The sequence below is a fragment of the Carettochelys insculpta genome, chromosome 26, assembly GCF_033958435.1.
Source record: "Carettochelys insculpta isolate YL-2023 chromosome 26, ASM3395843v1, whole genome shotgun sequence".
Lineage (NCBI taxonomy): Eukaryota > Metazoa > Chordata > Testudines > Carettochelyidae > Carettochelys > Carettochelys insculpta.
In genome coordinates, this window is record NC_134162.1 from 13,835,911 (window position 1) to 13,860,253 (window position 24,343).

At 47.8% G+C, this 24,343-nt stretch overlaps 2 protein-coding genes across 3 annotated transcripts in view; one reads left to right on the forward strand and one right to left on the reverse strand.

The window, feature by feature from the left end:
• CAMK1G (calcium/calmodulin dependent protein kinase IG) overlaps positions 1–498 on the forward strand; it is a 426,418-nt gene extending 425,920 nt beyond the window's left edge. For both annotated transcript variants that reach the window (XM_074977532.1, XM_074977533.1), the window contains one exon: positions 373–498. The gene's annotated coding sequence lies outside the window, so the exon portion shown is untranslated. The remainder of the gene's footprint in view (positions 1–372) is intronic.
• A 1,174-nt stretch (positions 499–1,672) lies between these two features.
• The window catches only part of LAMB3 (laminin subunit beta 3), a 46,357-nt gene continuing 23,686 nt past the window's right edge, over positions 1,673–24,343 (reverse strand). The window contains exons 11-23 of the mRNA XM_074977531.1: positions 23,392–23,588; positions 20,309–20,420; positions 19,653–20,025; positions 18,869–19,029; positions 16,994–17,201; positions 15,594–15,686; positions 15,014–15,209; positions 14,030–14,174; positions 10,452–10,659; positions 8,399–8,540; positions 7,015–7,191; positions 3,826–3,979; positions 1,673–1,818 (exon numbers count right to left, since the gene is read on the reverse strand). Coding sequence (XP_074833632.1) covers positions 1,685–1,818; positions 3,826–3,979; positions 7,015–7,191; positions 8,399–8,540; positions 10,452–10,659; positions 14,030–14,174; positions 15,014–15,209; positions 15,594–15,686; positions 16,994–17,201; positions 18,869–19,029; positions 19,653–20,025; positions 20,309–20,420; positions 23,392–23,588 — 2,300 coding nt within the window. The 3' untranslated portion in view covers positions 1,673–1,684. The remainder of the gene's footprint in view (positions 1,819–3,825; positions 3,980–7,014; positions 7,192–8,398; positions 8,541–10,451; positions 10,660–14,029; positions 14,175–15,013; positions 15,210–15,593; positions 15,687–16,993; positions 17,202–18,868; positions 19,030–19,652; positions 20,026–20,308; positions 20,421–23,391; positions 23,589–24,343) is intronic.

The following is a 24,343-nucleotide window of genomic DNA, read 5'->3' on the forward strand; positions in this document are numbered from 1 at the left end:
ACCTCTCCCCAACACGGGATTTGTACTTATCCCTTGTGTTTGCCCACTGGAACCACAGTAGCTATGAAGAGGTGGTTCTCACCTGGCCCCAAGCTGCTGCAGTAGGAAAGGGCTGGGGCAGCCTGCACACTGAACCCTGCATCCCCAGCCCCACACCAGAGCAATGATTGAAATGAACCATGTAAGTTTTCATTTTATTTTTCAAAAACTAGCTGGGTGAAAGACCCAAGCAACTCCCAATAGTTTATAGAGCTGTATAAACTACAGACAAATGGAGCCATGCTGGCCCTGGTGCTGTTTAACAAATGTGTGCTGGAGGAACTGCCCACTGAAACAATGCCAACAGTGATGCTCAATTCTCTTTGATTCCAGAAGGGCTGTTTCATGCATTTCTATGCTCCAAAGCCAGACAGCAATAGCACAAGCAAGAGGAGAGGAGCCTGAACTGATCTGCAGAAGCAGATGAAGTGTCGTCTCAGAGGAGAGTGGCCATTTATCAGGAAGCTGCAGGCTTTTACTCCTAAGACATCCTTCCAGGCAACAACCTTGACGAGTATCCAGCTCATGGAGCAGTGGATTTTAGAGAAGGAGATTCATGGGCATGAGGCTTGTGCTCACACCTTCCATCTCTATGACACATCATTGCATAAGGCTGTATCTTGTTTCTTTGTATACACTGTGTAGTTGTTTAATGCGTAACAAATTTGCTGCACAGGATAATTCTTCTAATGCAAAGTGAGGTGGTGTGTGTTTAGTCATGACCGTCCCTCCAGTTTTTATACCTCTCTCTGCTAGAATTTCTTCTTACTCCTCAGCATGTTTAAATCCAATAGCAATTGCCTGTCTGGGTTAGGCAGTTTTCCTCTGTGCTGTGAAAGGAGAGAGCCTGCTACCACCTCCACATCTCTGATGACAAAGTGAAGTCTGAATTCCCTGCTTCCAAGTCTGTAATTATGTAATAAATACTGTGCTTAATAAAGCTGGGTTTTATTTTGTAAAGTGCCCCTTGGTTAGATGTGGAAGTGGCCTTTTAAATCTTGTTAGACAAAGTTCCACTGCAAATGCAGAGTTATTCCCTGTCATCTTCTACCTGCAAAGGGTGATATTGAAAATAAGCAGATAGTGACAAAATCAAACCCCATGGTTTTTTGTGTAATGAGGGAGCATCACTGCTCTTACATTTGTATAAATAGTGATTCTATTATTTTTACTCAGTTATCCATTCACAATTATCTTAACTCTAGTTTGGCCTTAGTCCTTCCCAGCCTGTGACTTTGCAGAACTAAATTGCTTTATAGCTCAAACCAAGTAATAAAGATGAAAGCGGAGGTTTTCATTCAGAACCTGGATTGCACCTTTTGAAAGGAATAAACAACCCATCTGATTTGCAAACCTCATGCAGTAAGAACTCCTTTGAAAAGGCTTTTATTAGTTATTGGAGTTAGACTCAGTGCCTGCTTTTCTAAAGCCACACTGTGTGGCTTCCACCATGCCAACTAACCACCATTCTGTCTAGGAGAGTGTGTCCTTTGTGGCTCTATGCCAGTTATTTTCTAAATGTCCAGTAGTTCTATTACCTGAAGACAAAGAGCCTGAGAATAAAGGTCTATGAGATAGGACAAAACCCATCAGCCAGTCAGTGTTTGAATAAAAGGTAGTGACATGAAGTCTGGCCGCTCACTGATTAGCATATGGTGTAGTACGTGACTCGATCATGGATATAATTCCTGATCTGTTCCACCTGCTCCTCCAGGCTCGCAAAGCTGGCTGACTTGACGATTAATGCGGCGTTGCTGTCCTGAATTTCCGTTTCTATAGCTGGGGAGAGACATTTGGGGTTAGGGGAAGGTAGTCCAGAAAATTTTTATACCACTAAGTCTTTATTGTCCTCCTGAAAATCTACAGCCTTTCAGTATAAGGCAGGAGAGCACTGTCTGAACAGAATAGCCAAACATGCTACTTTTGCCTAAGAGAAGCCCAGTCAGTGAATGTATTCTAAAGCCACCCTTCTGCAGTCCTGGGCACCCCCATAAAACATTGGTCAATGCTTCCTTTCATCAAAGGCCCCTACCCCACACGTAAAGCCTCTCCAGACCGTGACTGTTGAAGTTAATGGAAATTCTGCTGCTGATAGCCATGCAAGTGAAACAAGCCCATACCATATGCACCAGTGTTCTTTTTAAGCTGAGTGCTTGAGAAGCCACCCAGGAGAAATTCAAGTGCTGCACAGCTGATTATCGGAACACCCACAGCCAGCAGCATGTGTTTCTACTGGTGGTGCACTTAACTGTTTATTTTGCACATGGATGAGGGAAAAAATTGGGAGAACATTGGTATGCACCTTATGTTTGGAAGGGAAATTGCACACTAGCCTATTTAGCAACATCAAGGCTCTTTGCAGAATTCACCAATCTGCAAGCACCGTGAAGCACCTGACACCAACAATAAGCAACAACGTCCTATCCACTCCCTGGCATAGCACCATGTCTTTGGTGAATGATGCTCCGAAGACCCACTGCTTTATCACTGAAAGCAGTGCCAACACTCTGGCTGCTGACTCTTACAACTCACTGCCATTCTCTACCACCTTGAAAGATTCAAGCCTCCTGGCCTGGGCACTAACTCTACACCCTGGCTGGTACACAAAGCTGCTTAAATGAGGCCCCTGTGCCTGCCGATGGGGGACAATGAACTTCTCAGAGAGGTGGTTTTATCCTCTTCAGCAACACACTAATGAAATATTTTTCAAACAAACTTTTAACTTAGGCCCTGTAGTGTAACACAGTAAATTCAGAAAGTGGCAATATGCAGCTGGGGTTGGCACATGCCTGTAAAATGGCTTTTTCATTGGCTCTGCTAATAGCTCCTGCCAGTTTTGTCACTAAAATTAACTAGATCCTCTCCCCAGGAAGTAAAGCCACAGGAGAGGGATAGGAAGAGGCAAATTAGTGGATGTTAAGACCCAGGGTTGGCCAAATTTTCATATGCAGCTGCATGTTCTGTGTATAGGTGAGGATGGCTCTGCCTTGAGAGACTGAAAGGGAAATGACTCCATGGAGCAGTGTACAAAAGGTGAAATGGAGAAGCAGGAAGATGGTCCGTGGGGCATTGACTAGCACAGAGGAGTTGGATTATTGGGTTTTACTCTCCAGCTGCAACTCTCACAAAAGGCCCACGCTACTGGCACAGCAGGTGAAATTACACACTAGGGCCCAAGCTCACCCTGGATGAACATATCCTGAAATTTCTATTATTCTACCCCAAAATGATGCCCTGCAGAATTATCTGGCAGCCACAGAAGCAGGACCTGTAGCTGAGCAAAATGCTGCAAGGTTCAGAGCAGAGCTGACAATGGTGGGCACATTAATCTATTACTTTGTCATGAAAACCCCAAGTCCTTTGTAGTCAGAGCTAAGTTTAACCAATTGTTCAGGTTTCTGTGGCTAACAGAGTTTGTACCTCAAGTTCTTTACTTAGCAGGATGTTTCTTGTTTCTACAAACAGACTCTTATGCAGGGCTTGGTTAGATTAGGGGAATTTGTGAGTGTGTGATAACATTCCACAGCTGGGGCCAAACAGGACTTAAATAAGGGTGATCCTCCCTGCTGCCTACCAAGCCGCTTCTTACAACCAGCACATTACATCACTGCTGTGGCTTTGGATCAATGTTGGGAGGAGGAACCTAATGCAGACAGGGTTCAGCCATCTAATTCTGCTCCACACACTCTCAGTGATAAAAACACTCTCTCTCTCTCTCTCCTGGTTCCATTCTCCTTCTCTCTGTTTGGCGTTAGGCTTTGACAACACCAGCACCAATTCACTTACTTTCCATCCTGAGCATCAAAGCACTGGTTTCTTCAAAGAGCGCTTTTGCCTCCATGATGATTCTTTGTATCCTGCCGCCTTGTGGTGTCTGTATTGACTTCTGTTCCATCAGTCTCTTCAGTTCAGCATATTTGTGTTTTACTTCTTCAAACCCCTGTGGGAAAGTGAATGTGGATGAAGTCAAGGAAATAAATGAGGTCCAACTGAGAAATGCATTCTAGACACAGTGTTGGACCTTTGTGTTATAAATGGCCATTATTACTGTTATAGGGGTATTAAATACCATAATATATTTACATACTGGTTTCTAATGACTTTAATTCAGCACCATTTGTAAGAATGTGAAGTACTGGTCACCCCATCGCAAAAAGAACATCACAGAAATAGGAGTTCAAAGAGCAATAAGAATAATTGAGGAAAATTCTCAGATAAAGGGAGGTTAAAAAGACTGGCATTGTTCACTATAGAAAGGAGATGAAGCAGAGGGACGTAATAATAGCATAGCACATAATGAATGGTTTAGAGGAGAGAGAGAGAGAGATATTGGGAACGTCTGTTCTCCCTGTTTCATAACACCAGGAAAAGGGGACATTCAATGCAGCTGAGAGGTAGGAAATTTAAAACTGACAAAAGAAAATTCCTTTTCACATGTGTAATTAAACTGTGGAACTGATTGCCTTGAAAAGTCACTGAGGCCAAGAACTTGCCTAGATTCAAAAAGGGGTTGGACATTTGTGTGATTAATAGGAATAAGCAAAATTCTAATGAAAACAATAATGAGTCCTGAGCAGTGTTCCCAGTAAGCTGTGTGCATGTGCAGCCACTCAGGAGAGACTCAAATGCCACCAAGCTAATTAGCACAGTGCCCAGAGATAGGTTTCTTGTTTCAACTGGTGGTGTACATTCACACATGCCTTGATGTACACAAAATTTATTCTGTACATAGATAGAATCATAGAACACTAGGACCGGAAGGGGCCTCGAGAGGCCATCGAGTCCAGTCCCCTGCCCCGACGGCAGGACCGACCACTATCTACACCATCCCTGATAGACATCTATCTAATCTGTTCTTAAATATCTCCAGCGAGGGAGATTCCGCAACCTCCCTTGGCAACTTATTCCAGTACTTGACCACCCTGACAGTTAGGAACTTTTTCCTAATGTCCAACCTAAACTTCCCTTGCTGCAGCTTAAGTCCATTGCCTCTTGTTCTCTCCTCAGAGGCCAAGAAGAACAAGTTTTCTCCCTCCTCCTTATGACACCCTTTAAGATAACTGAAAACCGCTATCATGTCCCCCCTCAATCTTCCCTTTTCCAAGCTAAACAAGCCCAATTCTTTCAGCCTTTCTTCATAAGTCATGTTCTCCAGACCTTTTATCATTCTAGTTGCTCTTCTCTGGACCTTCTCTAATTTCTCCACATCTTTCTTGAATTGGGGTGCCCAGAACTGGACACGATATTCCAGCTGAGGCCTAACCAGCGCACAGTAGAGCGGAAGAACGATTTCTCGTGTCTTGTTCACAACACACCTGCTAATGCATCCCAGAATCATGTTTGCTTTTTTTTGCAACAGCATCACACTGTTGACTCACATTTAACTTGTGATCTACTAGAACCCCTAGATCCGTTTCTGCTGTACTCCTTCCTAGACAGTCTTTTCCCATTCTGTATGTGTGAAACAGATTATTCCTTCCTAAGTGCAGCACCTTACATTTATCTTTATTAAACTTGATCCTGTTTACTTCAGACCATTTCTCCAATTTATCTAGATCATTCTGAATTATGACCCTATCCTCCAAGGTAGTTGCAACCACTCCCAGCTTGGTATCATCTGCAAACTTAATAAGCGTACTTTCTATGCCAATATCCAAATCATTAATGAAGATATTGAACTGAACTGGTCCCAAAACAGATCCCTGCGGAACCCCACTTGTTATGCTTTTCCAGCAGGATTGAGCACCATTAACAACTACTCTCTGGGTATGATTTGCCAGCCAGTTATGCACCCACCTTACTGCAGCCCCATTTAAGTTGGACTTGCCTAGTTTGTCGATAAGAATATTATGCGAGACCGTATCAAATGCTTTACCAAAGTCTAGGTATACCACATCCACTGCTTCTCCCTTATCTACGAGTCTCGTTATCGTGTCAAAAAAAGCTATCAGGTTGGTTTGACATGATTTGTTTTTTTACAAAACCATGCTGGCTGTTCCCTATCACTTTACTACCTTCCAAGTGCTTGCAGATGACTTCCTTAACTACCTGCTCCATTACCTTTCCTGGCACAGAAGTTAAGCTGACTGGCCTGTAATTTCCTGGGTTGTTCTTGTTCCCCTTTTTGTAGATGGGCACTATATTTGCCCTCTTCCAGTCTTCTGGAATCTCTCCTGTCTCCCATGACTTTCCAAAAATGAGAGCTAACGGCTCAGCTACCTCTTCTATCAGCTCCTTGAGGATTCTAGGATGCATTTCATCAGGCCCTGGTGACTTGCAGACATCTAATTTTTCCAAATGGTTTTTAACTTGTTCTTTTTTTTATTTCAAAAACTAACTCTACCCCTTTTCCACCAGCATTCACTATTTCAGGCATTCCTTCAGACTTCTCTGTGAAGACTGAAACAAAGAAGTCATTAAGCATCTCTGCCATTTCCAAGTTCCCCATTACTGTTTCTCCCTCCTCACTGAGCAATGGCCCTACCCTGTCCTTGGTCTTCCTCTTGTTTCTAATATATTTGTATTTGCCGTCTTGTTACCCTTTATGCCTGTAGCTAGTTGGATCTCATTTTGTGCCTTAGCCTTTCTAAAACTTAGAGGGAATATAGCTCCTGTAGCACCTTAAAGCCTAACAAATTTATTTGGGTGTACACATCCATGGGCTTGAACACACTTCATCAGATGCATGAAATGGAAACTTCAGTTAGGACAGGATATGTACACATGTAAAGACAGGAGTGTTATATGACTATGCAGAGGACCAGTGCTAACAAGGTCCATTCAATCAATGTGGATGTTACCCCAGTCTCAACCTTTGATGAGAGGATGTGAATTCCAAAAGAAGGAATTCACTTTTCCTGAACCCTTCATCGATGTTCTGCACTTATGTACCTTTACTCCTGCCTGGGAATAAGAAGCTAATGAAGGATTATGGGGCAGAGTCATCCATTGGTGCCTATAAGACCTCCCTTGTACCTGATTAGTGCTCTCTGCTTGTTCACTGGCTTCCTGCGCTCTCTGCTGAGCTTCTGTGGCTTGCAACTGATTCTGTTCAGCCTTGTACCGCAACTGGTCGATTCTCTCTGTGAAGGTGTCCAGCTGATCGGTTATGCCTCTCATACTCTTCTCCATTGGACCAAGGACAGACTGGATCTAAAAGCCATAGGTGTTTGGTATTTTAAAGAAAATATTGTCCAAGAAAATAATTAATGATATATCATCCTCGCAGACACATGCACGATTTATTATTGGTCTGTAATACAGACTCAGTCATGAGTCTAGCCCTGAATCAAGGTTCCACCCTAATAGGAATTGTTCTGCTCAACCACAGACAGTTCCCATCTCACAGAGCTCACACTTACATGTTGCAAGAATAACAAGGTGGACAAGGAGACAGGTGGGGCAGGACACCAGGGCTACGTCTACACGTGCACCCAACTTCGAAATAGCTTATTTCGATGTTGCGACATCGAAATAGTCTATTTCGATGAATAACGTCTACACGTCCTCCAGGGCTGGCAACGTCGATGTTCAACTTCGACGTTGCTCAGCCCAACATCGAAATAGGCGCTGCGAGGGAACGTCTACACGCCAAAGTAGCACACATCGAAATAAGGGAGCCAGGCACAGCTGCAGACAGGGTCACGGGGCGGACTCAACAGCAAGTCGCTCCCTTAAAGGGCCCCTCCCAGACACACTTTCATTAAACAGTGCAAGATACACAGAGCCAACAACTAGTTGCAGACCCTGTATGTGCAGCACGGACCCCCAGCTGCAGCAGCAGCAGCCAGAAGCCCTGGGCTAAGGGCTGCTGCCCACGGTGACCACAGAGCCCCGCAAGGGCTGGAGAGAGAGTATCTCTCAACCCCCCAGCTGATGGCCGCCATGGAGGACCCCGCTATTTCGATGTTGCGGGACGCGGATCGTCTACACGTCCCTACTTCGATGTTGAACGTCGAAGTAGGGCGCTATTCCCATCCCCTCATGGGGTTAGCGACTTCGACGTCTCGCCGCCTAACGTCGATTTCAACTTCGAAATAGCGCCCAACACGTGTAGACGTGACGGGCGCTATTTCGAAGTTACTGCCGCTACTTCGAAGTAGCGTGCACGTGTAGACGCAGCTCAGGAGAACACAAAGAGCTAAACAGTCAGACGTTTACAGAAAGCCAATTTTGCTGAGATCCAGCCTCTCTGATGTATTTGTGGGACATCGTTGTGCCAGCAGCTTAGGACTGAAAACAGTCAGGGGTCAAGGATGTGGCAGGTCATTTTCCAGTGAGTTCCACTGCTGTTTCAAAGGAGCGGTGTGCAGGCTGTCCAGCATTATAGTGCTAGGAACACAGGGCACACATCACTTACCTCATCAGTGCGAAGTTGGATGAGCTGAAGGGAAGAGCTGGAGCCACTCATAAGATCCTGGGCTTCCTGGAGTGCTGTGTTGGCTTGTCTCAAATTCTCCACCACTTCTTCCACGTTACCTTCCACAGCATTGGCTCGGTTCCTGGGGAAATGCAATAAGGAACCATGATTAAATCTAAACCCTGTAATTACATAATGTCATGATAACTACAATACATTATGGTATACAGGTTGAACCTCTCTCATCCAGCACCCTCAGGACCTGACTGGTGCCAAACAAGAGAACTTGATGGACCATGGGAGGTCAACACTGTCTTGCACATTATCAATACTTGCATCACTCACTGTGCTCTTAGAAGACATTTAAGGGGTAAATTACAGCTAAATAACAGCACAGAACTCTGAGAGCCAGGACTGATGGCTGTAAACAAACTTTACGGGACCACCGGAAACTTGGCCACACCCCTGATAAGTGGTCACATGGCTAACTAAAATCATGCCGGATTACGGATGCTGCTGGATGAGTGTATGCCAGACTAGAGAGGTTCAACCTGTACTCTTTTGTGGGTGGAACGTTAACGGATGGCAGAGGGAAAATAAGATGGACAAATAGGACATCTTGAAAAGGGTTGTCCACACTAGCTCCCTAATTCGAAGGGAGCATGGTAAGTAGGGTGTCAGGAGATTATTAATGAAGTGCTGTGCTCCATATGCTGTGTGTTAAACTTCAAAGTGCTGGCTCGCGTGTAGCAGCAGCTATCCCGCTGAAGTGCCTGGGCAACTTCAAAGTCCCTTTACTCCTCAAAATTTTTTAACATTTCAGAGTTGTCGCGGGGGAGAATTAGCTTAATGAAGTGCTGCATATGCAGCGCAGCACTTCATTAATAATCTCCCGATGCCTTATTTACCATCCTCCCTTCCAAGTAGGAAGCTAATGTAGACAAGCCCAAAGAGAAGATGTAAAATGCTTGTAATAGAAGCAAGAAGTCCTGTAGCCATTGCACTTTAACAACCTGAGCATACTGCCTTCCGAGAACAGTGTTGGGCTTCCTAGCACTCAGAAGAGGAGACAAAATGGGAAGAGCCTCCCTTAGATGCACCATTGTTTCTAATAATTGATCAAGTGGTGAAAGACTGTGCCCAATTAGTTGCTTAGATCTTTAAGTCAGTGACACTCTCAGCCAGTCTGAAGTCAGACTCTTTACTTTCCCCTGGAATGTCTGCACACAAAGCTAGACATCTTCCCCACTCTCACCTGGGGTCAGAGGCACTCAGTGGGTTTACATTCTTACCCCATTACCTTCTCTCCAGAACATTGCTGCAACTAAGATAAACCCATTCAAGATCTACCAGGGCACTCTGATTTTGTATTAATGGGACTGTAGAACAGGCCTCTCAACTTTCACCAGGATTGTAATTACACCATTTAACGCTCTTGCCCTCTTGTGTAGTTACTGTGTAATTATAATGGAGGTATCACTTCTGGAAATACAAGTTCAACTCTATCATCTTTCATGATAGGAGCTCCAAAAAGCCAAAAAGGTTCCATTGGCCAGGGAAAGATCTCTTCACCCTAATATGTACAATGAAGGGATGCCAGACTGTTGTTATTAGCAGCAGGGTTTTATTATTTGCATTGTGATGTCAGGTAAAAGTAATAGCCCAGACTAGAGTCCCATTTCTCTAGGCACTGTGCAGACACGTAAGCTATGGGGCTAGACTCTCAGATGACACAAATCAGCACAGGTCCACCAAGGCAGATTGATGCTCTGTCTGGCCAGCAGTCAAATGCACTTTGGTTCTGACACTTCTGGCAGCACAGTCCCAACCTTGCTGGCACTTCCCCACCCAGCCACAAAGAAGGTGCATCTAAGCGTGGGAGTTGCTGAATAATAGACAGTGAGCTGCAGGACTGAAATGGGCATCTCTCTCTTTGGAGGGGCTTCCCTCATTCACCAAGGAATGCAAATACAAGGCCACTTCTTCCTTCAGTTTCAAGGGTCTCTGGCCCGGGCCTTGGACTCTCATCCTATTAGCTTAGAGCTCCACTTACCTGGCCTGCTCAGCCTCCTGCTGAAGCCTCTGGGCTTTGGTGATATCCCCAGCTGTCTGGACCAGGATACTCTCAGGACACTGCAGCTGCAGGGCCAGGTTTTGGATCTCAGTCATTTTCCTCACGACTGCAGCCGTGTCAGTCGGGAGGCTGAGTGAGAGCACGTAGTTGCTGACCTCTTGGATGGTAGCAGGGTCTGTGGCTGGGTCTAGAGAGTTCACAAGCAAAACCCTCAGGAAGAGAAGCAAGAACAGAATGCAGGCAGCATGGTGTAGGGCTGTGAGAGCACAGCGTGGGAGCCAGACTTCCAAAGGCTTGGCCATGTTGCAGGTAACTGTAAACACCAGGATGAGCATTACAAACTCCCAGCCATGTGCCCCTTCTCCTAGTCCACACACTCTCCTCATTCAAAGCACTGTGTGCATATGCTGATAAATGGCCAGAGTACTGCTAACTCAGTCCTTCCATGTGTCTCCCTTTTTATAGTCCCTCCAGCCATTCTGCCAAAGCCACTTACTACACAGATAAAATGTTCTGTAACATAAGATCCACCATGCTAGGTCAGGCCAAAGTTCCAATCCAGTCTTCCAACAGTGACCAATGCCAGATGCCCCAGTGGGAGTGAACAGAACAGGGAATCATCCAAGTTATCCCTGTCCCCTGTCACCCATTGCCAACTTCTGACAAACACAGGCTGGAGACACCATCCCTACCCATGTTCGCTAACAGTCATTGATGGACCTGTCCCCAATGAATTTATCTAGCTCTTTACTGAACACTGTTAAAGTCCTGGTCTTCACAACATCCTCTAGCAAGGAGTTCCACAGGTTGACTGTGTGCTGTGTGAAGACTACAACAGGTACACTGAATCTGTGTCCCTGCTGTAAGTCAGTTTTTCAAGCTTTCAGCTCTGTCATAAAATCCAGAGGTGATTCTCTGACAGCTGAATGCTTTGAGTTCAGGGGAATCAAATCAGTTGAACAGCAAGACAATGGGCCAGATAGTTTCAGCTTTGGACAAGACAGTTCAGGAAGCTGCACCAACCAACACTCAGCATAACCTTGGCTTATCGCCTGGACCAAAATAAGAAATGGTTTGGATTTATTGAGGACACTGCAAAATACTTCAGCCAAGCTTACAGCCAGCGTGAAGGTAAATGTGGAGCAAGAGACTGACTGACAGATGTATTCCAGGGTAAGCCTTCTCCTAGATCACCACGGAAGGCAACCGATGGGGGATAGAAGAGACATGCACCCCCCAAAGGACGTTAGGTTGGTGATTAGCTAGGGTGTGGTAATCTCTGTAATTCCAGACAGTGCTGATTGACCTAGTTTTCTTATTCAACTAATGCTCACGAGGTCGATCCGTTATTAATATCTGCTTATGAATTATAGGTCATCCCACTGGTTGTAGGGCACAATACACTCTTTAACCCAGTTAATAATCTGCACCGTAAAAGATTTGCTCGAGTTTATTTGAGGTCAGCAAGTGCTGCTCGAAAGCTGGTCTGGGTCTGGCTGCTGTGCAGAAGCCTCCATCATAATTGATGCTCACTGAGGACCTCAAAAGCTGTCTCTGCATCAAGGCGAAGGAGCACTCTGATCTCAGATGCTGGGCCAGAAGGACAGTGGCAGTGGAGGACAAATCTCTCCTTGCTGCCACTGTAATGTACCCACTCTCCGGATGGAGTGCTTGGTGACTCGGGCAGTAGGCCCACTGAAGAGGGGGCTCTGTGGGGGGCAGTTGCACAAGGGCCCAGTACTCTGGCCACTGCCATTGCTACTTTGGCAGCAGTGGCAGCCTGAGCTACAGGCTCTTTTGAAATGCTGCAACAGCACCACTCTGCGGAGCCAGTGCCATGGTTGGAGGAGCACTAAGGGATAAGAGCCCTAGGCCCTGCCCCTTCCGGCCTTAGTGCTGCCCCTTTTGGGGTGCTGAGCTAGGCCCCCCTCCGAACCTGAGCCGGGGCTCACTCTGCTGTCGTTTCCGCTGCTGGGCAGTGCTCCGTGTAAGCTTGTGCGGCCACTCATGAGAAATTCCAAAGCCACCCAGCTGATTAGCAAAGCACCCCTGGCCAGGATTCTTGTTTCTATTGGTGGTGTGGAGGAACACCTGCCTTGGTGCACTTCAGAACATTTATTCTGCACATGCGTGGAAAAGATTAGAGGGAACACTGGCCCCAGTGGCTGTCAATCCAGCACTTTTCACCTGGGCTAAATTCAGCCGGTTTATTTTTCCACGTTCCCCTTTGGAAAAGGAGAATGACTCCTGAGCAGACAGGGGAAGCATGGTCAGATTTCTCATTAAGTTCTACAGTACACAAGGCTGAAGTCCAGCAATTTCAGCCACTTAAGGTAACTTCACAGATACAGCAAAGGGGCGAAATTTGTCCCTGGTGTAACTTCATCGAAGTCATCAGGGTTCCACCAGTTGTTCATCTAGCTCAGCATGAAATACCAAACAGACAATACCAGATCCTACAAAGTCAACTAATACAGAGTTAGTCCAGTTTTGAATGATCTTTGGGTCGCAGGGTGCGTTCGCTATGCTTACACTCTTAGGCAATGCAAAAGCAGCTCTTGCTTTAAAAATGGCCGCATCAATTTAACAGTGTTAGACTAAGAATATTAACCACATCTGGTTCCCTAGACAGTGCAGTATGAACTGATGCACAGATGGTATTGGGAATTGTCGGGGATTATTAGAACTAAGAGCACTGCTCACAAAAAGGTCCAAAGCCACTCAGAATTTGCATGTTCTCAGGTTTCATTAAACCTAGTTATGCAATTCAAATATTTATTTGCAAATGTTCTGAAAGCTCCTGGGCCTTATTTTCCAGCAAATTTGAAGCCAATTCATTGTTTCCTTACAACATTAATTAAGTTAAAGTGAGCCATTTTGGCTCAGTTTGGGGTTTAATTTCATCTCTAAAACCAAAGCAAACCTTCGAGGTATTCAAGGTACCTGGAGCAAACCCAAAGCAAATACTTATACAGTGAGACATACCCCCAGGTTTTCTATCACTGTAGTTCCTATTTCCGCTACTCTTCAGAAAACATGCACAGAGAGCAAGAGCTGGTGGGGGTCCCAGTAGATTAGTTAATACCCATTTCTTTTGCCAGTGTTCCATTTCCCAATGGATCTCAATGCAGGTGAAGCCTGTAGGCATGTGGGCTGTGGGGAGGGGCACAGAAATGTACAGACACACTCCACCAGACCTGTCCAGGAGAAGAGGATACCCACAGGCCCTCTAGGAGGATTGGAGGACTGGCACTGGCCAAAAGGTAAATTGACTTTGAGGGGACCCCTACTTTAAAGAGTAAGCCAGGCCTTCAAAGGCCTCCTTAAACATACTCAGAACTGGCACACCAGCAAACGAGCTCCTGTCCAGGTGACTGGGTTTAAGTCAGGCTGGAGGAGTGCTTCCTTCACCTGTTCTCACTGTCCCTGGTCTAAGGGCAGAGGTTTTCCATTCACAAAGGGACACATGTGGGTCTGCTGTGAGCTCAGTTAAGGAGTCCCTTAGAGCTTTCCCTTCAGGGCCCTGCCCTTGTATGCATAGACACTGTTGGATTTACCTGACAGGAAGGCGTGGACTTGCTGGATGAACCGCTGGATGCGTCGGACATCTCCTTCTATTTGGGTCCTGGTTACACTCACTTGATCCCCGAGACGTTGCACTTGGCTTTGGATTTGGTTTGCAGTTACTTCTGCTGCCCTGATCTGCCAAGAAGTGCCCCCAGTAAAGTCAGTTTGGTCTTGGCACAGGACATGCTAGGAAGCTGACCAGACCTGTCTGGGCCTGGCCCCCACTCCCTGGGTGGGTGACCTTGGGCAAATCACTCCCCCACCGGGTGCTTGGGATGCCCCATTTTCAACAGATTGCAGGAGCGGCTTGAGGGATAAAGGTTTAAGACAGGATTTTCAAAACAGATTTTCTATGGGATTTGGCCTTCTAAGTCACTCGCCTCCCTGAAAAATTCTGCCCTTCGCATGTGCAACATACTCTCAGATACGCAGAAGAAAAGCTGTGGGAAGGGATGAAGGTGGCTAATGTGGATGTGCGGGGTTCTAACTAAAGGCAGCGCAGAGAGCCTGTTGCATCAGAGCATCAGGTTTGATGGGTTTAAGCTCGCCAGTTCACATGGCAGCCCTGGAAATACAGTGAGGAAATACTTTCTCCCTGGAGACCTTCACTGAGGGCTGGAAACCCTTGGAGAAGAGCTGTTCCCTGGCATTTCAGATTGTTGGCTGGCACTCTCACAGGGAGCTGGGTTGTGCAAAGTCAGCACAAAAATGGCCATTATTTTAAAATAAGTGCTGGCATTTCCAAGTCACCCAAGAAATTCAGGCTTGGGTGAAATCTGAGGTGAGTTGTTTGATCCCACCCTAGTCCTGCCAGGGTAAACATGCCTGTCATCCCCCTATCTGTTAATGAAGGGGACATCTCCATTGCAGTGTGTCATGGAAGCAGGTAAACATGAAGCAGGTATGCTCCTCTGTCTCTCGAGGCCATTACCTGTGGAAGCAGACTCCCTGAGTTCCTCAGTCCCTGTACCTACCATCTGTGTGGTCTGCTGGATCTGAATGTTTAAGACCTGGAGGTCTCTGGTGGTCTTCTCGGCGGTTCTGATTGCACCTCTTGACAACGCTATGACCCCTGTGCAGGTGAGGCCTGTTCCACACTCTGTTGTGCTGTCCTGAGGACACAGCTCCCCGTCACAGCGCCCAGGGGTACAAGGCTCGGATCTGACCCCACTGCAGATCTAAACACAGAGAGCAGTTGCTTGGTGGTGAGACAGCTCTGGTGGTGCTGGTGCTGTTTCACCATCAACAGCACAAGGACCACAGGGGCATCAGGGAGAGGAATCTTCCAACAGAGACACTAAGAGAACAGGTGTATTTGTGTACTTAGGGACCCACTGTGCTTTTAGAACTATTTCTGGTGTACCATTCTGCATGGGCACAGGGCTGAGTGCACGTAGACGTGGCCACATCTGAGAGTCGTGCAGGAATGTAACAGAAGATGCACCCAAGAACAGTTCCTGGAGGACAGTGAAAGGCACGTCTTGTGAGACACAGGAAACACCTGGGGTGCAGAAGAGTTCATATAGAGAGAAGAGAGTAGTGTAGGGCACGAACAGACAGCCTTGTCTGAATCTGGGAGAGCATATCTGGGTACAGTAGCTGGAGCACGCATTTTTGGACCCAGGCAGGCACTCACTATGTGGCAGCCGCCAGTGACAAGGGCAAAAACAGTTACAGATTCCTGTATCCCATTTGTCAGGTCTCTGGACAACAGACGATGCTCCACACTATACCGCAAGGTGTCTAGAAACAAGAAGAGGGGCAGGGCACACTTTGTCTCCACATTATATGTGATGGTTGCTAATAGCCGCTTACCCGATGGGTTTGCTGGTATAGAAGGTTATAGACTGAGAAGTCCTAGCTGCCATTCGTGCATGAATGGCAATAGTTTGGGACTGCACATCACCATCCAACATTAATTATTACTAGGGTCTGTTCTGTGATAAGGCTGAGAGGAGCATCATGGGAGGGTTCAGAACTGGGGCAGGGAGTTGCCATTTGCCCCCTTCCTGTCACAGGCAGCAATATTTCACTCAGGCATGGCTTGGATGCTGTGAAAAGCATCAAGAGGCCTGGGTGATGGTCTCCATGGAAACAGGCAACAGTAGACGCTGAAATGCATCTCCATGGCAATAGCAAAGCAGCGTGGGGAGGAAAAGAAAAGGAAACCTTGACCAGAAATCGGACAGCTCTTGGGGGCAGAATGCAGAGGGCACCGCTGAGAAAAATATTCATTGGCAGAGAGACCATCCAGTGCCTTGGCACCTGCAGGCCTGCCAACAGGGGGGCAAAAGGGAGCAGTTTCCCCCAGACCCAGGCTTTCAAGGGGGCCCAGAGCTCCAGCCACTGCTGCTACAAAAATAGCAGTGGCAGCTGGCACTCTGGGCCCCTTAGAAGTGCCGCAGCAGCACAGCTCTGGCTGTATGTGACTGGAAGGGAGTCGGGGGCAGCACTGTGGTCCAGGTGGTGCTGAGAGTTGAATGCCCAAAGCCCCACCCCTTCTGCCATTGGCCCCACCCCTTGCAGTGTCCACTGGGTATCTGCTCTTACCTGGCAAGCAGTGCACTCCCTTGCCTCAACCACAAGACCACACCACTTTGGTTCACAAAACAAGGCAGGGGGATGCAGCCTGCAGATGCTAGAGACCCCACCATACCATGCTAGGCTACAGGGTCCAGCTGCAGCACTGCGGGTGAGGACCTCTACACTCTGGGCACTGTAGCCCTGTCTGACAAATGAGTGTCTCCTAGACAAAAGAGGGTAGCTGCAATCAGAGGTACAACTACAGCCCACGTGTAGCCAGGCTCCAGCTAGTGCTGAGCTAGCTCACTCCGATACCAACAACAACGAAGTTGTGGCATCACCACCAGCCACTGCCTGTAGACACGTCCTTAGCCAGAGATGCTTTGACCACCCCATTTTCAGCCTGCGACAGGATCCATGTCTGCTTCACCTTGTTTATGGTGGGCATCAAGTTGGGAAAGGAGGACATCTCGCCCTGGACGGCTTCCAGCCTGGAGGGGAGACTTGCGAAGCTGCTTTCCAGACCCTCCGTCATTCTGCGGTTCTCCCTGGACTGAGCCAACAAGCTGGAGGTCCCAGTGATGCCGTGGCTGGCGTTGGTGGAGTTCTGGTAGGCAGCACTGACAGTCCTGAAGGCTCCTGCAGGAACAGAGCCATGTGCAATAATGAATGGCTCCATGACTCATCAATGCAGCAGTGTTACCTAAGCCACGGGATTCATTCTACCCTGCCAGGGAACGTGCGGCGGGAATGGGGGAGGAAGCTGCGTGAGTGGTTAGTCACTAGAACAGAGATTAACAATCTTTTTATGCTCGCTTCGCTGCAAACTGCTGCCTCCCTTGTGTGTCTAATGTTGTCTTTGAGCTCACAGCAGTAAACAAAACCAGAACAAAGTAAACACAGGTACCATCTGGGCCTGTATTCCAGCCACCCTTAGAGCAATCCAGGAGAAAGTGGCAAAGACAGCTTCCATGGCTTTCTCACCCCAGTCCTGGAGTACTGCATGGAGGACTGCTCTCTCCCTCACCTATCTAACTTGTACCCCAGGAGACTGTCCTGGAAGCAATTCCCTGGCCATTCTCATACTCCCCCTGGAAAGAAACCCGCCACTCAGAGCCAGAAGAAGGGTTAGCCCAGGAGCATCTGCAGGAACTTTGTGCCACTCTGGGTTGTCTTCTTCACTGCAGAGGAGCACCATAAAGTCTCCATAGAGGAACCACGGATCAGCAGCACAGATAGAGGGAGAGGAGGGGTCCCGACAGGGCAATGTAACAGTGAACTCACTTTAAAGTAGAACTAACCTTAGCCAAAATCTTGGGTTGCAAATGTGGACAATGTGAGGTGGGATTGTAGATTCAGCAGAAGCCAACATCTCAAAGGCAAGCTAAGTACAAACCATTAGGCTTTTCTCAGTGTCCTGCAGCTGCGAGTAAGATTCTGAAGTTCTCCATCCAACCCCAGCAATTTGCATAGCTGGTTTGCTGAAGGGGGGGCCTCTTTGGAACCACGCCCTGCTTCCTCTGTACAGCTCAACAGAGCCACAGACATGCCCCGCACCCAGCCCTCAAAGGGAGCTCCTAGTCCTTGTTCAGGCAGCCAGAGATTGCGAGAAGCAGATGAAATGCCACTGAAGCAGACAGACTAGGCTTCAGAGGTCATTCTCCAGTGCTACAGATCACTCTTTTGCCAGCAAACTCCAGCAGAAATACATGATGCAATGAGTCAATGGGGGAAAGTAGAAAAGAATAATGAATCTTCTGGGAATTAATTGTAGCAGGGATGTGCATGCAGCACCATCGCAAAGATTAATTAGCCATTCCCCACAGATTCTGACAGCCACTCGGCTCTCTCTTTTCTACCCCATCACCTCTTGCATCTCTGCAGTAGCTTCTTTAGTCCAGCTCCCTTTCAGTCCCAGTGACAAATTCTCTGAGGGGCTTTTATGTCTCTTTTTTTAATTAAGCTCAGGTTGTGTTTTGGGAGGACAGGTAACCTCCCGAAGAAGGTGTGTGCTGTCTGGGAAAGAAATCACCTGAACTGCTCAGATACTGGTACTGTAGCAACCCTGCCTGTCTTATGCTGAAGCTTTGGGAACAAATTCTACCAGCTGTTGGAGCAATATTGCAGGTGAAAGCTTAGGGGTTAGAAAGAAAGAGCATCTCTAACCCACATTAATATTTGCTGATCCTAAATTGTCAGTTGATCCAGAGATGTTCCTCCTCACCCATCCAACTGGTGGAAAAGTAGCCATAAGTACAGTCACCACTGCTGGTGGAGGACAACTGCACTGAGTCATAATTGCCTACCTGAAAGGTCTGTGTCACGGCTGGCTTCAAACTGTGTCTTCTTACTCTGGTACTGCCCATTAATGAAAATCAGGGTCTTGTCCAGCGCTTCAATATCATTGGCTAGAGAGAAGGTGTCATTCACAAGGGATAGGTGAGGATTTATGCCCTGGACCTGCCGTCTGCAATGGAGAAAGGGGAAAATAAAATGAATTATTAGAGCACACCATATGCGTGTCATATGCATAGTACAGGTAGAGACCTCACCGGAGAACACAGCCCTATTGTGCTGGTTATCATACACACAAAGCAAAACCTTAACATCTGAATAGCTACCAGATAAAAGGTGCAATGGGAAACTGAGGCTTAGAATGAGGAAGGGATTTCTCCTGGCTAGAGAGGAGGCAGGAATGGAACCCAGCCGTCCTCTGCATTACCCATCTGTCTCATCCTCTGTGGCAACAGCATCACTCGGATGATCTGTGCAAACGGAGGGAATGAGGGGCTCCCAGTCTGCTCTGCTGTCTCCATGGATTAGAAGACAGGTCAGCTGGCAGGATGAGCACATGCGGCACGACCACCACATTGTGTCACCCCTGGGCCAAGCAGACCTATGATACACTGAAGAACAGCACAAATGTGAGTGGGATTAATTGTGTAACATGCTAAGGCTGGATGGTGTATCGCTCTCTAGCATCACAGCCACACAGGATAAGAGCCTACTACTGCAGCCAATTCTTGGTTTCGCTCAGGGGGAGAGGTTCTTGGCATGGGTCAGCTATATGAGTGCAGAGGAGTCCTTTACCTTATTGCAATGAGCACGCTGGACACCTGACGCAGGCCCTGCTCTGTCACTAGGGGGTTGCTGAGGATCCCCTGGATCTGCTGCACATTGCCTTCTGCTTTCAAGATGCGGGTGCTGAAGCCAGCACCCCCCATTCCTGGCTGCAGTTGGGAGATGGAGGTCCTTAGGCTGGCCTGGCGCAGACCAAACCGGCCAATGTCGCTGTCGTAGGCTTGGAAGCATGAGTGACAGGCTTTGCAGTGGGGGTAACTGCTGCAGTAACCCCGCTGGCACTGGTCACAGCGTGGCCCGGTAAATCCAGGGCGGCAGAGACAGCTGCCTGTGGTCTTGTCACACCCCAGCAACTCCGTGCCCTGGAAATTGCAGTCGCATTCTGTGGGGTGGAGAGAAAGAGGTGAATGTTTGTGACAGGCTAAGCCATGCTGCTGAATCCAGCCCCCACAGAAAGGAATCCACATGGGAGCCCCAAGGTGCAGAGCGGAAGGAGTCTGGCAGGCAAGACCACAGCAGGAGGAGAAAAGGAGCAGAGAGACCCCGGAAGGCTATTCCAGAGGGGAATGTTCTTGTTGGCCAAAAGCAGCCGGGTTGTGAAAGGCCAGGAGACATTTTTAGAAACACTGTTCCCAAACGCTGTCAGACAAACCGATGGTACAGACCTCTGCACCCTGTCCTGACATCTCCATATGACCCATCAGGACAAACCTCTTGCTGGGCAGCAGAGCACGTACGCCCCATGAAGCCTTCCCGGCACTGGCACTGCCCTGTGAACTGCAGAAAGAGAAGCCCATCAGTGGGGAAACAGCTCTGAAGTACGTCTGCAGGGAGATGGGGGAAGCCCTCTCTGCCTTGGTCTCCAACCAGCAAATCACACCTCCTCTTATCCACATCTCCTTAGTAGCAGGACGAGTGCACAGCAACCCTAGCAAGCCCATTCTATCCCAAGGGATACTCAGGGACATAATCTACCAATGTTTCCCCACCCTCACTTCCATTCCATATCTCTCTTAGTGACACCTTTCCACCACCAGGCCCAACATGGAACTTAGTCACCCCTCGGGGCCTGAAGTCATGCCACTGCTGACCTCCCTAAGCGCATGTCTGCACTTTGAGCTTGGGAGGACATTGCCAAGCTAGCAGTCACCAAGCGAGTGGGAGCCTCTCTTCTGGAGCTGGGGAACATACTGCCAGCTCAGGGCAAAGCTCTACCATAACTCCCTGTTGGCTTGGGCACTTTTGACAGCTCACAGCACTTATGCTTGAAAATGCTGGCCCAAGCCCCGTGTGAGCTGTGGTGAGAGTTCCCCTCCATGCTACATTGAGCCCATAGAACACTCTCCGTTATCCAAGCCCATCTGCTCTGTTTCTTTTCCAGGCCAAGGACGAGAAACAGAGCGTGTAGCGTGGACTTTCATGTTTCTGCTATTGGTTGGCTTTGACCTTACAGACTGTAGACAATCCAAATGCAGGGATACTACCACATTTCTTACTGTGGCAGGGCTGGGGACAGGAAATGGGGAGAGATCATCAGCTGTTCTTAGGAGGAATAGTGAGTCCTTAGACATGTGTCCCCACACTGCTGTGACTGGTGGCCACTGTCTGACTCCTTTTAGGGACCCACCCAGCCCTCTGAATCACCATGAGCATCTCAACCCCCTGCAGGACACAGGGGAAAGGTCAGGAATGCTGAATTTCATCTCCCTCACTTTCCACTGTATGAGGCCAACTCTGCGAAGCTGCAAAAAAGGCCCCATCCTCATGCTTGTATCAGGTGGAAGGCCTCTGTGGCCAATGTCTGCTACTGAATTCATTGAATGTTCTGCTCTTGCAACACAGGGACTCCAATTAAGGGCAAACTGCCTGCCTGCTCTGCTTTAAAAGATGGTGATTATCCAGGAGCATGCTACCCCTTATCCTGTCCCATAAGGGCGGAGACTTAGGTTCAAATGCATGCTCTGCCACAGACTCACTGTGATCCCCACACAAGTCACTTAGTTTCATTGTGCCTCAGTTCCCCATCTGTAAAATGGGGCTAATAAGGCCTACCTCAGTCAGTACCCTCTGTTTAAATTATAACTTCTTCCAGACAGGGACTGTGTCTTATTACTTGTCTGTGCAGTGCCTGGCATAAGAAGGCACTGACCTCAGCTAGCCCCTAGGTATGTCTGGACACAAACAATGAATTTGAATCCAGGTTTCCAACAGCCCCATTTCTAGATGTTCAACCCTCAAGTGTTGGTTTTAGGTACACGAGAGAAAACAACCACAGAAACCAGAGCTGGGTTCAAATTCCAAACCCCCACAAATCTTGGTCCTAGTTTGTTTTTTAGACCCATCTCTACTTGTTAGAATTGGCCTGTTTTCCCTGATCTGTGACCTGAATTTATCTCCTCTCACTGACTAATGAGAACAATTAATCCCCCATTCTCCCACATCTTAAGAGCTCCTATTAGGATTTCTTTGTTTTAGAATAGCTTAGCTTGGTCTTTGTAATTACCAGCTTGTCTTGTGGCACTCTATCCAGGGCATGATAGGTTACAAACAATTACAGGGTGCTTTATGGATCTATGTGGCCCATTCCTAAAGGGGAAAGGCAGGTGCCAGAGAAAAGGCAGGCAAGATGAGACCATTTAATAAGCGGTCTCAGCTCTGTGATCACTTGATGGCACAATACCGTGTAACTGCTCCACACAGTAGGGGCACCGGATTGTGCTGCTATATGTGACAGCCTCTGCTGTTACAATAAACCAGCTGCCCAGTTCCTATCTCAGGAAGATCCATTCAAGCCAAGAGCTGGACTAGCAGCCCTGACAGAATGGTTTTTAGAGCTGACTGAAAAAACAATGGAGGAGGAGGAGGAGGAGAAACAGCAAACAATGTGCTGATTTGTTCCTAATTCTTTTTTCACAAAAATGCCATTAAAATTCATACATTTTTAGACCGCTTTAATTAATATTATTGCCCTCCTCTTGCCTGTGGTTTCATATGGTCTCCATGGCTGTAATGCACACACAATGAAAAGTTGACCTGTGGAACTCCTTGCCAGAGGACAGGGTAAAGGCCAAGACTATAGGTTCAAAGAAGAGCAAGATACACTCATGGAGATTAGGTCTAACATTGGCTATTAACACAGGATGGGCAGAGCTAGCGTCCCTAGCTTCTGTCAGAAGCTGGGAATGGTGACAGGGGATGGATCACTTGGTGATTATTAATTTTGGTCATTTCCTCTGGTGCACCTGGTGCTGGCTACTGTCAGCAGACAGGACACTGGGATGGAGGGACCTCACCCAGTATTATCCAAGTACCTCACAATTGTTAATGTGTTTATTCTCACAGCACGTTTGTGAGTATGGTAATCTTGAGTTTACAGATGGAGAACCATGTCTTTCTGTGCCAAAGTGACTTGCCCAAGGACATGCGGGATGTCTGTGGCATAGTACAGCATTGTAACCAGGTCTTTCAAATCCTGCCCTGGTATCCTGACTTATCGTCCCACCCACGGCACAAGCTAATTGTGATCTTACACAGCCATGGTCAATAATGCTCGAGGTGCAGTTTGAGACAAGACTTTAGCAGCTACTAAAAGGGCAGATGGCACAAAGAGCTCCCCAGCAGCGTGACACGAGATACAATGACTCCAAAGGTTGTCAGTAGAGCCCTGTAGCACAATGCCTATCTACATCCGGAGTTCCCACTCTGCTGCTGCCAAGCCAGCTCTGTAGGATGAAATCAGGGTCAGTACCTGGTTGCACTGGGGGCTGAAGGAGTTACGAGGGTCACAGTTGCATGGCTCACAGCCCTGGCCACTGGTGAGCTTCCAGTGATTGGCAGAGCACTGATCGCAATTGGCTCCCACCACATTGGGCAGGCAGAAGCACCCCCCGGTTTCATCGTTACAGGGTGCATCCCGGCGCGTCCCCAGGATGTTGCAGGCGCATTCTGAAAGGCAAGGAGGATTGTTCAGCCAGTGCTGTCGTTAGGACTGCATGACGAGCTGTCTGGGGGGTGAGAATGGCTGCTGGGGGGGCTGATTCCAGCAATGTTTGCTGTAGCAGGGAACAGAGCATGCAGGGAGGGCGCAAGGGTGGGATGAGAAAGGCAGCACAGGGACAAGTTCCCTGGTGGCCTTTCCCCCAGTATTCAGAGACATAACAGGCAGATTTTTTGGACCTCTGCTGTGGCCGAGCGTAACGAGGTAGGCACTGTGCATCTGGCTTAATACAGCAGTGTCCACTCAGACTCTTACACCATGGCATTTCGGTGATGACTCCCAAGTCCTGATGACTCTGGGTCCCTGTTCTCTCCCCCTCCATCTAGTACATGACAAGTGCAGGGAGATCATTCCAGCTGTCTTTTCTTGATATTTTCTTTAATCATGCCAATGATTAAACTGAGCCGATACTGCCACCTGCTGTAGCAGAGACCCAGCCTAGCCACAGCACAGCATTGCCCATACCAGCTTGGGAAGCATGTTGCAAAATCCAGTGCGATGATTGACAAGGGGTCAATGTGGTTCTGCCTTGTTCTGTTCTAATAAGCACTCAAGACTGTGTGTGTGTGCATGATGGAGTGACTGTTACCACTGGGCCTCAAACACTCTGAACCATCAGCCACCCACGCTCTTCAGAACTGGCTTTGCTCCTCCACCTGCCAAGCGCAAACATGTTCTCTTCCTTGAGATGGGATGCAACCAG